Source organism: Pyrus communis, chromosome 17, assembly GCF_041283825.1.
Source record: "Pyrus communis isolate YQ-2024b chromosome 17, ASM4128382v1, whole genome shotgun sequence".
Classification (NCBI taxonomy): Eukaryota; Viridiplantae; Streptophyta; class Magnoliopsida; order Rosales; family Rosaceae; genus Pyrus; species Pyrus communis.
The window spans coordinates 8708371-8726224 of NC_142581.1; the positions used below are offsets into that span (position 1 = coordinate 8708371).

The window sequence follows — 17854 nt, forward strand, 5'->3', positions numbered from 1 at the left end:
TTATTTCACTTTTTCTACTACTTTTCATTTGGCATAATTTAGGAATTTGGAAAAGGGACCATAAAGTATGAGTGTCATGAGTGTAAATAAATTGTATTAATATGTCAATAGTGTTCCTATATGTTTGCAAATTTTAAATTTGGGCTTAAACTAAATCTTTAAAGATAGATGAGTTTTTATCTAGAAATAATGAATTGTAAGAACCAAAATCTAAAGCACCCTAATTTTTATCATATTATCCTTTGCTGCAGACTATTTGGTTTATGTGTTTGGAAGGAGGCAAATCCATTTTTTTAGTTTGAACTTGTGAAGCTCTGAGAGCATCTAAAGTGAAGTGCTTAAATAGGGACGATCACCATATAAAACGAGTATAAAATAAATATAGGAACAAAATAAATCTCTAATAGATCGGAGAATGAACCCCTAAAATATAACGACTCACCCTATATTTGATGTATGTACCCACATATACTGACTGTATATGAACTGAAATAGTAGACCCATTTTTGTAATTTGAGTGGAAAAGTTGGTAATGAAAGAACATCTACGTTTAGATGTCGGTAAAATGGCTGGGATGTAAATATGTCCACTGCAAAGCAACAACTTGCACTTTGTAAAACTATTTATATATTACTCAAGTCTATACAAATTGTGGTTGTCATAACAATTTGGAATTTAGCCAATGGTAGTATGTCATTTTATTCCCCCAACCAGTCAATCCCCAGTCACCCTCCCTGGCCATCGAATAGATCCGCCCCTTTCCCTACTCATTGGTTTGGTGATAGAATATTCTCCACATATTTCTTTTCCTTTGTTATCTATATGCCAAAATGGATATTTGTAAATATATAGTAATAATGAATTTCTCTCACTGTCAGAGTTAAAGGACGAATTCAAGAGATTTGTATGAATAGAACATCCTCAAATAATAAAGTCACACTTCAAAAGCTTAAGAACTTATTGAACATTTATATATATATATATATATATATTAATCTATACAATTTTTTATACAACGTATTGCAATATCTCAATGCGTTTTCAAGTTTTGAAAGCGTTGCATGACAACATTATTATCAATACCATCAAATATCTCTCTAAAACAATAATCATATTATCATTCATTCATTGATCTCCCATTCGATTTCTCAATTAATTCTTCAAAAATTTCATGACTGAAAATACTCTTTAACGACGGCAGTAACAACTGGAAGAGTTAATACTAATGTCACAATCAAATAAACTAGCCGATACACCTTATCTTTTTTGCACTGAACCATTTTTTTGCAAGATATCAAATCCCTTTTAAACAAAATATTTCAGTGCTAAATTGCATATCCACAATGTTAAGTCTGAAATTAAATCCTAAGTATCTCCGGCTCATTTATAGAGAAATCCTTAAAATAAAACTGAGCAAGACGCAGTTAAATTAATTATTAATTTAATTGCCATCACGTGGGCCTTTGGGGGATGCAAACGGTAGAATTATTTTAATTGTCTACCCATTTTTTCAATTGTAGTTTAATTAGGGTGGTCATTAAAGAAGCAAAACTGTATAATTATTATCTTTTAAAAAAAAAAAAATTGAGTGGGGTAATCCACCCCTCCTAGGCTCATAGTGGATCCGCCCATGATCAGAGCTTCAAAGTAGTTATTTTGTGTTCACATATTTTTTGTTTTTTTTTAATTATTTTTTATTTTTTATCTATGAAGAGGACTGGAAGATGACAAATTTTGGAATTCCAACAACTCATAGAGATAAGAAAATGAGAGATTATATTCACACATCTTCAAATTACTTTTTTCATATTTTTTTAAATATTTTTTTTATATCATACACATCAGAAGCACTTGATACAAAAATATTAAAAAATCAAAAAGGGTGTGTGAACAGTAATTTAAAAAGTGTGAATATAACATCTCTAAGAGAAAATATTGTTTTGCACATATTAGTGTTCATTATTGAGTGATCGCTCCCTATTTGGCTCGAAGATGTGGTCTCGAGACTTCCTCTCTCCAAGCTAGCAAGATGAGATTACCGTTTTCCTCAGTTACTAATAACGCATTTTCATATGTATAACTTTAGTCACATCACAAGAGATTATTGATATGAAATATTTGTCACAGCAAAGCCAACAAGTGTAAGTAGATCTCAAAACATATAGCATATTATATGATCAAAAGTAATCCTACTTAGTTAACATCGATCAAAATATTTACACCCTATCAAAAACGGTATATCTTCAATATCCAACACTGTAAATTAATATATGCTACCAACCAATCACAACCCCTAGCTAATACTGTCAACAAAGATCGTCTTTTGTGAGTTGAAGGGTTGGCAAGTTTATAATTTAACATCTCAATTTTATAACCATATAACGAAAAAATAGACGGTGGTAAACAAAAGTGGTGACATGTGACACAAAATCTTAGGCCAAAACCCAAATGCCACGTGTCACTCTTCCATTGATGCATCCACCGTTACCTGACTTTTAATGATGTCACTTGTTTAAATACTCGCGATTTCTGCAGATTTTTTGGTACTCCGTTACTGCCGTCGAATAACTAATAATATTAACATCTTGTAAAAGGTCCATAATACCCTCACTCCCATGCTCTCAGATTTGACGTTGGGTTGCGTAATTAACACTAAGATGAAAAGGGTAAAGGGTCCCGAAATATCATCAAATCTCAGCTGCCAGTCCCAAAAACTCCACTGCCAACCTCTGCAACTCTCAAAATTTCTTGTTACATGGCGTCCTCTTCAATGGCAGCGAGCGGAGTGCTCACGTCGCGATCGTCGGTGTTGCCGAACTCGAAGCAAACCCAGAACATCAGCCGCCTCTCCTTCAGCGGCTCTCATCTCTCCGGGACCAAAAAACCCCGCCCCCAGCACCTGTATGAGGAAATGCCCCACTCACAGAGTCCCGCCGCTGGTTGTCTCTCCGAAGGCTGTTTCCGATTCCAAGAACTCCCAGACGTGTCTTGATCCCGATGCGAGCCGGGTAAGTGATTCATTTCTCTCCCTCTCTGTCGCATATGGTGTTTTTGTTTCTATGCATTCGCATAATGTGTTCTTGTTTGGATTGAAATTTTGGGAATTTTGTTTGTGTTAATGTGTAGAGTTTGTTGGGGATTATCCTGGGTGGGGGAGCTGGGACGAGGCTTTACCCATTGACCAAGAAGCGTGCGAAGCCTGCTGTTCCATTGGGAGCAAACTACAGGCTGATCGATATCCCAGTCAGTAATTGCCTCAACAGCAACGTGTCCAAGATCTATGTGCTGACCCAGTTCAATTCCGCTTCGCTCAATCGCCATCTTTCTCGTGCTTATAAATGACGTCAAGGTAAAATCTCGCTGTAACACTTGTCAAGTTCCTCACTTAATGCTTCAATTTTTTAAAATGTTAGATAATTATTTGGAAAATTTTAAAAGATTAACACCATTTTAAAATTATCCCTAAACTGGGTAATTATATTAACTTCACCCTATAGAAACGTAATGTTTTTGGAGGCACTGAAAAAAAGAAGAAACATTGGATTGTTTGAAAGATGTTTAAGTAAAAATTTTGAGTGATGTGATATTTTATTATTTTCTGTTACATGCAAATTAGGGGTGAGTAGAATCGATTGTAAGAACTTGAGTGCATAGTTAAATGTTTTTAAGCACTTGCTTAAGAATTTTGAGTACGTTTTTGCTCACCCCCTAATACAAGGTAACCGTTGACCAATGTTTTAAAAGGCAAAGGCGTAGGCAAGGCGTTTCATGGATAGCCCCGCCTAGGAGAAAGCCTTGAGGTGAAACCTCACGAGACCTAACTTTTTAAAATATATATTATATATAATTTTATATGAAATGTTATAAACTTCTTTTTTAAGTGTGATTGTAGATTAGATTTGATTCTAGATGCCCGTGATGCACCGGATCCCAGCCCCGTGCTGGTGCATCCATGTTCCGCATACACGCGATCCCAGCCTGCAGCTAGTACATTGGTGTACCTGCATTTGATCAATGCCCATTTGGGCCATTGTTTTTTAGACCCGGTTTTTGTAGCCCGGTTGTTGCTAATGGGCTTGCAGCCTAAATTGTGTTTGGGGCTTATCAGCCCGTGTCTATCTAAGCCTAGTTTTTGGGCCTAGACCATAGTACAATTTTGCTCAGCCCACCCGTGGACTTTGGTCCATGTTTTTGGACCTCGAGTATTAGTTGTCTATTATTTTTAGACACTTTAGGTTTTATAATTTTTCACCCACACTTTAAATTTGGCCTGAAGTCCAAATAATTAATTCAATTATAATTATAGACCTGAAGTTCTATTTTCATATTTTCTTGTTGCATATTTCTGTATATATATTTGCGTTTGTTTGTAGGAACATATGAACCTAAAGTTCATAATTATTTTGAAACCTGAAGTTTCTAGAAACATGCCTTATTTGAAAACCTAAAGTTTTCCTTAAAAACAACACCCATGAAAACTGAAGTTTTTTCATGCGAATTTAAACCAATAAATGTCTATTAGAACCCGAATGTTCTACTCCTATGTGAATGGATTGATTTTTCTCCATTACCAAACCACATCTTGTCCATTATTTTGTGATAGGAACACGTCGAATTTGAACAAACTCAACTTTACAGCTTTGGAGGTTTCTGAAAGAAATTACCTCAAGTGGGTCCAAGATGTGAAGCTCCACCTCACTGCAAAGAATTTGCGTCCCGCCATTGAAGATGAGACGGATAACCCAGTTCACGAAGCTAAGAAAGCCATTGCCATGATCTTCATTCGAAGACATATTCATGACGCACTGCAAACCGAGTACCTTGCTAGGGAAAATCCACGAGAACTCTGGGTCGCTTTGGCTAATTGTTTTGATCACCAAAATGACCATCTTCTTGCTTGAAACAAGACATAACTAGCATCATTTGCGCTTCCAAGACTTTAAGTATGTGAATGACTATAATTCTAAACTTTGGTAAATCCGATCACTTCTCAAGTCTTGTAAGACCTTGACCGAAGAGGATCTTCTGGACGACCTTTTCTGCTACTAATATTGTCATGCAACAACAATATAGGGCTCATAAGTTTTTTAAGTTTTCGGATTTGATCTTTGTTTTACTTCTCGCTAAAAAGTAGAATCAGTTGTTGATGAAAAATCATCAAGCTCGACCTACTAGGGCGACTGCTGTGCCTGAAGCACACTATAACACAAACAAACACCAGAATAGGCGTGGTAGAGGCGGCCATAAGCCATCCCGTCAAGGTCAGCAGAGCCAAAGCACATCTAAGGGAGGAGACCGAGCCCAGAAGTGCCCTAACCTCGCTCATAAGGCCCCATACTTCAAGAATAAGGGCAATGCACCTAAAACTATGGATGCAGACATGTGCTATCGTTGTGGTTCAAAGGACTATTGGTCCCGTGTTTGTCATGCTTCCTAGAAGGTTGTAGCTGAATATCATTCACATTGTAAAAAGTTTAAATCAAACTTTGTGCAAGTAGATGAACCGGAGAGTACCAAGATGGAGGTTTCTAACTTTCAAAAGGCTATTACCCCTATGGAAGTTAGAATCTTAGACACAAACTATTTTTCTAGTTGAAATTTAGACAATGGAGCCGAATTCCACCTAGTGGCCGAACCCTCCTTGTTTTTTGGTTTAATTTTTGAACAATTTTCTTTTATATTTGGATTATTTGTTGGTGATTTGTTTTTGGATATTAAGTTTATTAATTACCATCTTTGAATACTTAAATTATTTTGAATGGATATTTGTTTTTAGAACTTTTATGCATGTGACAGATTCAAATTAATTTTTATTCTAGGTATGACTAGTGGGAAAGTTAGTTGTTTGGTAGATAGTGTAACCACACACACCGGATACGGTAAGACACGTATAATGTTGTCCAATGGTATAATTTTGACCATTGATGAGGCACTTTATTCTCCACGTTTCGAAAGAACGTTGCTGAGTTTCGAGGACATTACAGATAATAATTACCACACTGAAACCTATGTAGAAAATGAAGTTGAATTTATATGCATAATTTCCTACGAATATGGCCAGAAGCGTATTCTAGAGAAGATGAAGCGTATCCCGAGTGGTCTGTATACTACAACTATACGCCCTATAGAAAGCCACTATATGGCCGGCCCTACATTTAGGACTGTGCACTAAATTACACTTTGGCGTGATCATTTGGGACACTCTGGACGAACAGCAATGCGTCGTATCCCCAAATCTTCACACGGACATCCATTAACCGAAAGCTCAAGTTCAATTCAAGGAATCGCATGTTAAACCTGCTTTATGGGAAATCTTATTATTAAGACTTCTTATGATAAGATTCGTTCTACAAAGGATTCAGGGGGACATTTGTGGACTAATTCACCCTCGTTGCGAACCATTTAGATATTTGATGGTTTTAGTTTACACTTTCACATGTTGGTCACACGTGCACTTGTTGTCCACAAGGAATGTTGCATCCTCCAAACTGTTGGCTCATGTTATTAAGCTCAAGACTCACTACCCTAATTATCCTATCAAATCTATTCGATTGGATAATGCTAGAGAATTCACATCTAAAACTTTTGATGACTATTGCATGTCAGTTGGGGTTGAACTTGAACATCCAATACCCCATGTTCATACCTAGAACAGCCTGGCAGAGGCATTTATTAAGCGCTTACAAGTGATTGCTTGATCATTGGTCATACGTACCAAGCTTCCCGATCACTGCTTGGGGCCATACAATATTGCACGCAGCTATGTTGGTCCGCTTGAGGCCTGTTGCAACCCAACCATATATTGCCCTTCAGTTGGTTAACGGATACGAACCCGACATATCGCATCTACGTGTTTTTTGGTTGTGCTGTCTATGTGTCGATTTCGCCGTCCTTACGTACAAAAATGGGGCCTTAGCAAAAGATGGGAATTTATGTCAGATACGATTCTCATTTGATCATTCATTACTTAGAACCTTTGACAGGCAATCTGTTTACCATTCGTTTCATGGATTGTCACTTCTATAAGACAGTCTTCCTGTCATTAGGGGGAGATAAGAATGTCAACGTTTCTGAAGAACAATGCGAATTACCATGGATGACTCCTACTTTGTCTTATTTAGATCCCTGGATCATAGTTTAGAGCATGCTAGATGTTTCACCGATCTAGCGCGAGTGACAAGATCACATATTCTAGCTGCGAATGTGCCTGCAAAGATAGATGTACCAAAGGTACGATGAACTTTCCTCCTGGAGGTTTGGGATTCCACTTTGATCGATCCACATACATTATCAGCTAGCCAATCTTCTACCCCTACACAAAAGCATGGCAAACCTCTTGGTTTAAAGGATTCATACCCCGGAAAGAGGAAATCCACGGAACAGGCACCTAAAGAGCCTACTGTGAATCCAAATGTCACCTACTCATTCTATCCAACTCATAAGGAAATTCTAGATTACGGAAACGTCCTTGAAGAGACGAATCCACCTTCCGAGAATCGTGAGATTTCAATCCATTATGATAGCTTGGTTGGTGTTTGGTGTAGAAATGAAATGATCGTCGACGATGCATTAGCATATGCAGTAGCTACTGAGATAATGTTGAGCGATGACATTGAACCCCCTTTCGTTAATGAATGTCGATGTAAAACTAATTGGTTAAACTGAAAACAAGCAATCCAAGTTGAACTCAATTCACTTACGAAATGTAAGGTTTTTGGACATGTAGCTCCTATTCCTTCACATGTGAAGCTCGTAAGCCAAGTGGGTTTTCATTCGAAAACGTAATGAGAAGAACGAAATCATGCATTACAAAGCTCGTCTTGTTGCGCAAGGCTTCTCATAATACCCCGAGATTAACTATGACGAAACTTATTCACCTGTTATGGATGTGATTACTTTTCGCTACCTTATCAGTTTGGTAGTTTCTGAAAAACTAAGAATGCAATTGATGGACATAGTAACTGTGTATCTCTATGGGGATCTTGATACAAAAATTTATATGAAAGTTCCCGAATAACTTACATTGACTGGATCAAATATTTCCAAACCCCAGAACACGCTCTTAATTTGGTTGAAGCGTTCGCTCTACGGTTTGAAGCAATTTGAAATAATGTCGTATAATCATTTGAGTGAGTATTTGACTAGTTAGGGATATGTGAACAACAAACTATGCGGCATACGATAGTTGTAGTATATGTCGATGTCATGAACCTCATTGGAACTCCTCAAGAACTTGCGAGAACTGCCGCGCACCTGGAGTCAGAATTTGAGATGAAAGATCTATGAAAGATTCGATACTGGCTTGGTCTCGAGATAAAGCACCATTCGGATGGAGTCTTAGTACATCAAACGAACAACACCCAGAAGGTGTTGCGCTACTTTAACGAGGATAAAGCGAATCCTTCGAGTACTCCTATGGTCGCTCAATCGCTAGATGCAAAATAAGATCATTTCCGTCTGAAGAATGATGATGAAGAGATTTTGGAGCCTGAAGTTCCTTATCTAAGTACGATAGGTGCTTTATTATACTTAGCTCAATACACTAGACCCAACATCTCATTCGTTGTTAATCTTTTAGCATAATACAGTAATGCACCAACATCCAGACACTAGACTGATGTTAAAGACATCTTCTACTACCTTAAGGGTACTACGGATATGGACTTGTTTAATCTACTACCTTAAGGGTACTACGGATGTCAATTCTCGCCTTGTTGGTTATGCTAATATAGGATACTTATCTAACCCGCACAAGGTGTGCTCTCAAATAGGTTATGTCTTTACTGTTGGAGGCACTGCAGTCTCTTGGAGGTCAACTAAACAGACCTTAGTTGCCACTTCGTCTAACCATGCTGAAATTCTCCCTTACACCAAGCAACTCGGGAATACTTTTGGTTGAGAGCAGTTGTGGGCCATATTCAAAGCTCCCATATTCAAAGCTCATGCGATCATTACCCCGTCACTATTGTCTTGACGATGATTTATGAAGACAACCTAACATGCATCAAACAGCTTAAGAAGAGTTACATCAAAGGAGACAACATCAGGCACATTGAGCCGAAGTTTTTCTTCTCACATCAATAACAAAAGCATCAGAACATTGAAGTCATGCAAATCCGTTCACAAGACAATATGGCCAACCTTTTCACCAAATCACTACCGAAGATTACGTTTCAGAAGCTTGTTCAAGGAGCTGGTATGCGTAAACTTTCTATGTTGTAACATTGCTAGTTCTCTTTGGAATTGTGTCAAACTCAGGGGCAGTATCCTTAATTATACATGATTGATCTTAATGCACTCTTTTTCCTACGACAGAAACTTGGAATAAATGGGGGATTGGTTTTGGATGAATTTAAACTAAAACAGAAACTTGGAATTAAAACAGATTCTAAAAAACGAAATTAATGAAATAGAATGATGAAAAACTAGTTAGAGGGTTCCTTATCCACACATGAACATAAGCATATAAATTGACTCCCAGTTATGACTTCAACAAACGATGAATGACAATGCTCCAAGTTAATTAGGTTCGCTTAAACTAACTTTCAGATTTCCCTAGATTCATTAGATTGAATGGGATACGCATTACAACCAAATTATTCCTAATCAAAGTCCCTAACCATGGAATACGCATGATAGAGACATTCAACAAAGATCATTAAGTTCAACGGAAATCATAAACATCGACTAGGCATTCATAACTATGGAATACGCATGTTAATCCAGCCTAGGGTTTACTAAACACAATCGTGACTAGCGATCTTTACTACTCATGAATATAAGTTCATAACGATTAGGTGAAATTCCCTTATATCCTAGCGTCAAGTTTAGACATGCAAATTAAGTGTCGACCCTCAACCCACATACATAAACAAGTTCTTAATCAAAACAGAAAAGTAACCCACATCTAAAGTTCATGAATTTATAACTGGAGTAAATCAAATCATAACCAACATATGTTCATGGCTTCAAATTCGCCTCTAACTAAAAAGAAATTAGTTTCACATGTTTAACATAATTGAATAACAATTTAAATTAAACATGAAAACAGAAACAAGAAAAGAAAGAACAAATTGATGGAATTGAATGGATGGAAAGTTAGCTACGGGGTTCATCTCCACATATGTTATACTTGCATAATAAAACGATTTCCAATTGCATTTCAACAAATCATTAATTCTCAACGCCCCGGGTCAATTAGGTCCGCTTAAATTAACCGTCAAGTTTTCCTTAAGTTAATGAATTGGATGGGTTAGCGCAACGCAATTCACAACATTCTCCAAAAGTCCTTTACGTGAAAATCACAATAAAGATACAATCAAAGATCATTAAGCATCATGAAAACTATAAGTGTTGACGAGGCATTCGTTACTATGGAATACGCATGAAACTTATGCCAAGAATTCATTTAACGCAATTGTTTATAAGCAACCTCCACCACTTGTGAATATAAGTTCGTAACTATTAGGTGAAACTCACTTATATTCTAGCGTCATATTCATGCATGAAAATTAAGTGTGCACTCTCAATAAACATACATAAATAAGTTATCAATCAAACGGTTAAACAAATTGAACCACAACTTATGAAACGCAATTAGAAGTAATCAAATCAAAATGCAAGCATAAACATATATTTCGAATCACCCCCTAGCTAAAGGGGGTTTAGTTTATTATAACTTTGAAATCAAAGAAACACCTAAACATTCCAACAACTCAAACTTGAATTGTATGAACGTTTAAGCACTCTTTTCTTCCATTCCTCAAACATACAAAACAAAGAGAATTGAATTTAAACATTGAAATCAAAGAAACACCTAAACATTCCAACAACTCAAACTTGAATTGTATGAACGTTTAGGCCCTCTTCTCTTCCTCTTTATTGTAGCACAAGGTCTAAGGTGAGGTTTGGGGGATTATGGAAATGGATGAGGAGTGGTGTGAGGAGTGATGGAAATGGAAAGATGGTTTTTGGATTACAAGGGAACTCACGGCAAAGAGAAGGAATGGAAGTGTTTGTGGTGTGTTGTGTATGAAATGAGATGTGTTGAATGATGGGAATGCAAGGGCTTTTATAGGAGAATGAAGGTATAAATGGCTGTTTGTTTAAGCATGCAAGTGGCTAATTAATGATGGACAAACAGCTAGGGAAGCATGTGAAAGCTGGAATTGCATGTGAAGGTGTGTGTGTGTGCTGGAAATGCAAAGAATGCCCACGGCAAGGATGTTTTCTTGTTGAAAATCTGGATGCATGATGAAGATTTAATAAATAATGCATGTAGGTGGCTGCAATGATTAAGAGAAGTTGCTGAAAATCTAAGGGAAAGCTGGAAAGGCATGTGAAGATGCTGGAAATGCAAAGAATGCCCACGGCAAGGATGTTTTGGTGTTGTGTAAATGCATGTGAATGCATGACATTTGAAGTGATTGTTGTTGAAAATGAATGTGAAGGCATGTGAGTGGCATCTAGGAATGATTAAAGGGGTGTTGCTAGGTTGGAAATGCATGTGAATGCATAGAGGAAATCTGAAAATGGTCATAAGGAATGCACGGCAAAGGAAGTGTGAGTTGGTGTGCAAATGTGTTTTAATTAATGAAAGTGTTTGGAGAATGAATGCAATGATGAAGAGTGAATAAAGAATGCATGTAGGGTTAGCTAGGTTGGCTTTGTTTGGGTGCATGTGTGTTAATGGTGGTTTTGCATGTGAATTGATGGATTGTTTTTGATGGAATGGATGGTTCTTTGCATGGCTATAAGGGAGAGAATAAGAGAGAATGGGCTAGGCCCTTTGTTTTATGTCCAAAGTGAATACAAGGCCTTCAAATTCGTCCATCCTCTTGGCTCCATGGATAAGCTATCCAATCCATGCCCAAAAATGCTCCAAATGGCCTCAAAATGCACTTTCTTGCTCCCTAGGCCCTTAGAACCTGAAAACACACAAAAGAAGCATAAAGGACTAAAATAACGAGAGAAACATAACGTAAATGCACGAGAACAAGCCATTTAAGTCGCATGAATATGCTCCTATCACCCGTCACTGTTGTCTTGACGATGATTTATGAAGACAACCTAACATGCATCAAACAGCTTAAGAAGAGTTACATCAAAGGAGACAACATCAGGCACATTGAGCCGAAGTTTTTCTTCTCACATCAATAACAAAAGCATCAGAACATTGAAGTCATGCAAATCCGTTCACAAGACAATATGGCCAACCTTTTCACCAAATCACTACCGAAGATTACGTTTCAGAAGCTTGTTCAAGGAGCTGGTATGCGTAAACTTTCTATGTTGTAACATTGCTAGTTCTCTTTGGAATTGTGTCAAACTCAGGGGCAGTATCCTTAATTATACATGATTGATCTTAATGCACTCTTTTTCCTACGATTAGAAGCATTTTTCCCACTGGGTTTTTGCTACCTAACGAGGTTTTGACAAGGCACCCACCTTGGGTTGATCATATCCCTGATGATGTCCCGTAGACATTTCATTTGACTTTGCATTACTCACGCATTTTTCCTTAGACTATGGGTTTTGTCCCTACTTGGGTTTTAACCATAGCCATATGGTTTTTTGTGAGACTCATTTCCTTATGCAAGTTCCTACCTTATTGAGAATAGTGTGTTCCCAGAATCAATGTCGACGAGTCCACTTCCTCAACCTCTACATGATGCCGAATCTACTTGAGTATTTACACACTCAAGGGGGAGTGTTATAAACTTCTTGTTTAAGTGTGATTGTGGAAATCCTAGATTAGATTTGATTCTAGTTATTCTTCCCTATTAGGACTTGTATTCCTTGGAAGAGAAGGATTTATTCTCCCTCTTATTACTATAAATAAAGGCATTGCGTAGGGGGATAACAACATCTCACAATTAAATCTCTCTTTTCTCTCTTGCCGTCGGCCTCTTTCCCTCTCTAGTCCTAAATACAGTTCAGTCAAATAGGCCTACCACATGAAAAATATAATAATTTGTAAACAAATATCCATTGTCATTCAAAAGTGCACAAGTGATAAAAAAAAAATTTAATTCCCATACAATAAATAAATCATTCATCCAAATATGGTCCACATACTTGCAAAACCCACACCCCAATTCAATTTTTAGTCCCTAATTTTGGTCCTTTCAATTGTGGGTTGTTGTTCAGGGAGTTTAGGTTCTACAAACATTAGAATTGGCCTTGTTTAGAAGGACACCCCTCTAAATATTCCCCATTGCAGGAACAAGGCAAACCACATAAGAGCACATGACAAATGTTGAAAAATATATAAGTTTAATGATCATGCATATCGTAAACATTTTAGGGTTTAAACATTTAGAACTTAAACAAAGAAAATGAAATATGCATAACTTAAACATGAAATATCCGAAATCAAACATTCGTCCTGACTTAAAAAACAAATAATGTCTTGCTAAAGTAACAATGAAAACACTTAGAAGTTGATAAAGTTCCCCATACTAAAACCACAAATACTAAAACCTCAAAGGCTCTCCATAAACACTTTAATGAAATCTGGCTTCTGTGAGTCATCCAAGGTGGTCCAAATACCCATCAGATCGGTATCTTTCACTAACTTCATTGAAATTCTTAACACCTGATCGTATGGGAGACCCATGGCCTGAAGCTCAGAAGGTAGTCTAGCTTTTGCTTCTCTAAAAGTAAAACTTTCACCTAATTTCTTCATTTCAGTAACAGCTTTATTCCAACCTTCACTGATAACAGATACAATATTTGCATCACCATCATTCCTGCTCCTCTTCCTCTTCCTAACAGGTTGAGAAGCACTAGATGTAGCAACAGAAGGAGATGGGGTAGGTGAAAGCGGAGGTATCTCAAAAGTCTCACAATCCTCACTTTCCAAACCTATATTTTCAATTGCATCTGCCGCTGATTCAGCAATGCTACCCGTGGCTCGGTCTCTCCCAAACACCGTACATAGCCGTGGATACAACGAGAATGGCTTATTTGGTTTGCAAGATGCATTGGGATGTTTCTACAATAAGAACCCAAAGAAATCAAGGTTAAGACTTTCAAAGCAACTAATTGATAAAGAATAAGAAAAATAAATTTACCTTCACCCACTCCTGTAGTATTTCGTCACTATCCACAACAACACATTTTTTTCTCATCATCCCAACCAAATCCAGATGTATTCATCATGTCATATGCAGAGAAATACTTTTCTTTCAGACGCTTCAATTTGTTTTGTATATGCTTTGGCTCTATATTAATGCCAGGAATCTGTTCCCTCATCTTGGAGGCAACCGTTACAAAAGTACCAGCCTTAAAACTGCCGGTCTCACACCTAACACCATCAGCAACCATCTCCTCGAGGATGGTAAGTAGTACATCCTCCTCATGATCAATCCAATTACGTGAGGTGACCATATAATCTATCAAAGAAGCCATATATTACATAAGTAACACAAATAAGCATAGATATAATGACAATGACTAAATTTATATTAGTTGTACTAATCAATTACCAAATCAAATAAGCCAAATCAAATGACAATGACTACACCCTAATTTTAAAATTTATTAAAATTTAGTAACACAAATAAACATATCAAATAAGCCATAACATCTAGATAACTCCCAATTACCATATTACAATAACAAACATCTCAATAGTCTTGATGTTACGAATTTTCAAGCCAATTACAACAACTACATTGAGTCCACATCTAAAAGACACCCCAATTTTCAAGCCCTCCTTCCTCTCCACTCATCATATATTTCTCTTGCAAGATCATCCCTCCATTGAGTCCATATCTGGCTTGACTCAACGGTTTCAATGTAGGCTAATACTTCTGGTAAATCTTCCCCTATAGGTAATTCATCAAATGCAAGCCTTGCATTTTCTTCAGGATCAACTGCCATATACATTCTGATAAAATTATGAAGTAAACTACATGTGGTGATCATTCGTCCCTGAATCTTGATTGGATAGTGGGAAGGACTTCGTAAGATAGCCCAACGTCGTTTGAGGAGGCCAAAACATCTTTCAATGACATTCCTAGCACGTGAGTGTTTCATATTAAAATATTCTTCATGATTCCTAGGTGCACGTGAATTGTTTTCCCACTCTTGCAAATGGTATCTAGTGCCTCTATACGGTGCCAGAAAACCCTCACCATTCATATATCCGAAATCAACCAAATAATATGTACCTATATTAGTTGATAATAAATTTTAGTTGTTGGCCAACAAAGGTAAGGAAAAATACTAGGTGCTTGTCTATCTTACCAGTTAGGACCTTGAGGCCATTAGCTCTAGTAACAGCATCACCAAGAACTCTCGAATCAGTAGCTGATCCCTCCCAACCGGATAACACATATACGAATTTGAGGTTGTGTGTGCATACGCCTAACACATTAGTTGCTAGATGACCCTTCCTTGTTCTATATCTTGGTCTATCGACATCAGGCACAGTGACCCCTATGTATGTTCCATCTAGCGCTCCTAAACAACCCTAGACAAAAGAAAAACTTATATTAATTAGCAATTACAAATAATTATGTTATTAATGATTTTACTATGATTATTACCTTAAAGCATTTCCATCTCGATTCCGTGCAATCCTCTGGGATAGGGGTTGGTTTTGCAAACAACACATCTTGCAAACTGAGTAATGCACGCAATACTCTACGGACATATCGACTAATAGTTTCACCAGACCTAAAAAATCTAACTTGCATTGACCTATTTTTATTGTGGTGGGCTAATATGTTAACAAAAGTAGCTACTTGCTCCTCTATTGTAACATGACCATCATCTACCAATCCACCACGAGTTTGTAGTAAATCACATAAAACTGCAAATGCATTCCTATCCATTCGTAGCTCCCACAAACAGTTAGTATCACTCAATCGCGTGATACGATTTATTTCCTCTCTCCTAACATGAAGTCTAACAAATGTCCTCTGCTCTAAACTAGCTATTTCCCGTTGTCTCCTTTGTTGTTGTCTATACCTCAACAATTGTGCATTCATAGTAGAGACTTGTGCCATTATAATCCAAACGTTCAAAAGAACAAAGAATTGAGTCTCATATTCATCCATACCTTCACATGCAAAAAAACAACACATGAATGAGTGGAGTATCAACATACGCTAAATTCATTTTAGATACTTGGACTTGGTAATAATGATAATATAATGTATAATAAAAAGCGAGGCCCAACAAACTATACAACACAAAATAGTTCACTTGGAGGGTTTGGTTTAGACTAATGAAGTAAGTCATTGAAATTAAAAGGAAGTAATAATATACATGCATTACCAATTAACAACCCAAACATGCACAAAAAAGGTCCCAAATCACCAAAACAAAACAAAAAAAAAAGTAAAATTTAGCTGCAAAGAAAACAAATAATACATTTTTTTTTCCTAGTTCTCTGTACATATACATAAAACAAAACCAAACATGCATTACCTTTTGGCATTTTGCTTAAAGTGACTTGTTTATTTTCCTAGTTCTCTGTACATATACATTTTTTTATTTTTAGAAGAACTGTACGTATACATATTAATCGCCATAAACTTGCATGCTATTATCCTTATTAATCTAGGTATATTTTTTGACAATTTGCCTTATCTTTATGGCCAGCATTGGTGCTGGATGTTCTCAACTCCTCTCTGACATGCAAGCTTTCAAGGTTTTCACTAATGAGAACTTATTTTATAGATTCACTGAATGGTGTGTGTTGACTGTTCAAGTTAACTAAGTTCTGATCATATGCAGGCTGCAAATCCTGGTTGTATTTTGGAAGACTTTGTGAGATGGCACTCCCCTCCTGACTGGACAGAGACTGAGCCAATTAATGAGGCTAAAGACTCGTTCGATGGTAGTGATGAATTGTCCACAAGAGGCTATCTCAGTAGCCGAATGCAAAAAGAAGGTGCCACCTTTTTTCATTGTTGCATTTCTATATTGTCTGTCACATAACAGCTTTGTATATCCAAGTTAACAATAAGAGGATGTCGAATTCATAAAACAGACTGCAAATTACTTTGCTTATAATAATACTTTGGCTTAGTACACTATATATGTATATATGGGAGAAATTGCTTAGAAGGTAACCAGTCTATCATATTATTGCCTAGAATAAGGATACTTAGCTGTTCTAATTTTATCACGACTACCTCAAATCTTATGAATCAAGCATAACCATCACAGCAAGTCAAATGAAAAAAAGCAGCTGTGGATTTAAATAAACTTGCTAGCACAAAAATCAGCAAGAAAACATGCATTACCAATTAACAACCCAAACATGCACAAAAAAGGTCCCAAATCACCAAAACAAAACAAAAAAAAAAGTAAAATTTAGCTGCAAAGAAAACAAATAATACATTTATATACCTTTAGCACAGAGAGTTCCAAGAATCAGAATCGAAAATCCAAAAATCTGAAAGGGACGGTTTCCCGAATTTGGAAAACAAAATGCATCAGACACGCACAATAACGATCCAACAAAAAAAAAAGATCCAAACCATATAAGCTGATAAACATGCAAAACTCACAGATAAATAACGATCTTGGGCTGATTTAGAATCACGATTCGTAATATTAGTCTTCAGACCTGTAAGCGACCAACAATCTGTCAGAGCAATACCATTTTGTTTTTCCAATAATCCACATGAGATCAAACCCAAACATGTCAAAAAAATTTGTGCCTTTCAACACAGTCAACACATGGATTAGTCCATTGACATTTAGAATGAACCATTGTTCTTTACCACATGGCTGCAATTTTTATATACAAACATTAGTCTTCTAACACAAATTTTCAAGATTGTCTGCGTGTTCACCAAAAACACAAAGGCTTCCAAAATTCCAACGACCCTTT

The 17854-nt window shown here is 36.8% G+C and overlaps 2 protein-coding genes and 1 long non-coding RNA gene across 3 annotated transcripts; 1 reads left to right on the top strand and 2 right to left on the bottom strand.

The window, feature by feature from the left end:
• The first annotated feature begins 2564 nt into the window (after positions 1-2564).
• Positions 2565-17095, top strand: LOC148689388 (uncharacterized). Its single transcript, XM_088688754.1, has 4 exons — positions 2565-3008; positions 3127-3349; positions 16615-16663; positions 16750-17095. Exons 2-4 carry the CDS (start codon positions 3339-3341, stop codon positions 16951-16953), a joined length of 264 nt encoding a protein of 87 aa, XP_088544880.1. The 5' UTR covers positions 2565-3008; positions 3127-3338; the 3' UTR covers positions 16954-17095.
• LOC148689389 (uncharacterized) lies at positions 13325-17429 on the bottom strand. Its single transcript, XR_015958280.1, has 2 exons — positions 17368-17429; positions 13325-13715 (listed from the first exon to the last, which is right to left on the bottom strand). It is a non-coding gene; the product is annotated as an uncharacterized LOC148689389 (long non-coding RNA).
• On the bottom strand, positions 14710-15991 carry LOC137734304 (protein ANTAGONIST OF LIKE HETEROCHROMATIN PROTEIN 1-like). Its single transcript, XM_088689819.1, has 3 exons — positions 15555-15991; positions 15253-15478; positions 14710-15176 (listed from the first exon to the last, which is right to left on the bottom strand). Exons 1-3 carry the CDS (start codon positions 15840-15842, stop codon positions 14710-14712), a joined length of 981 nt encoding a protein of 326 aa, XP_088545945.1. The 5' UTR covers positions 15843-15991.
• Positions 17430-17854: the final 425 nt, after the last annotated feature.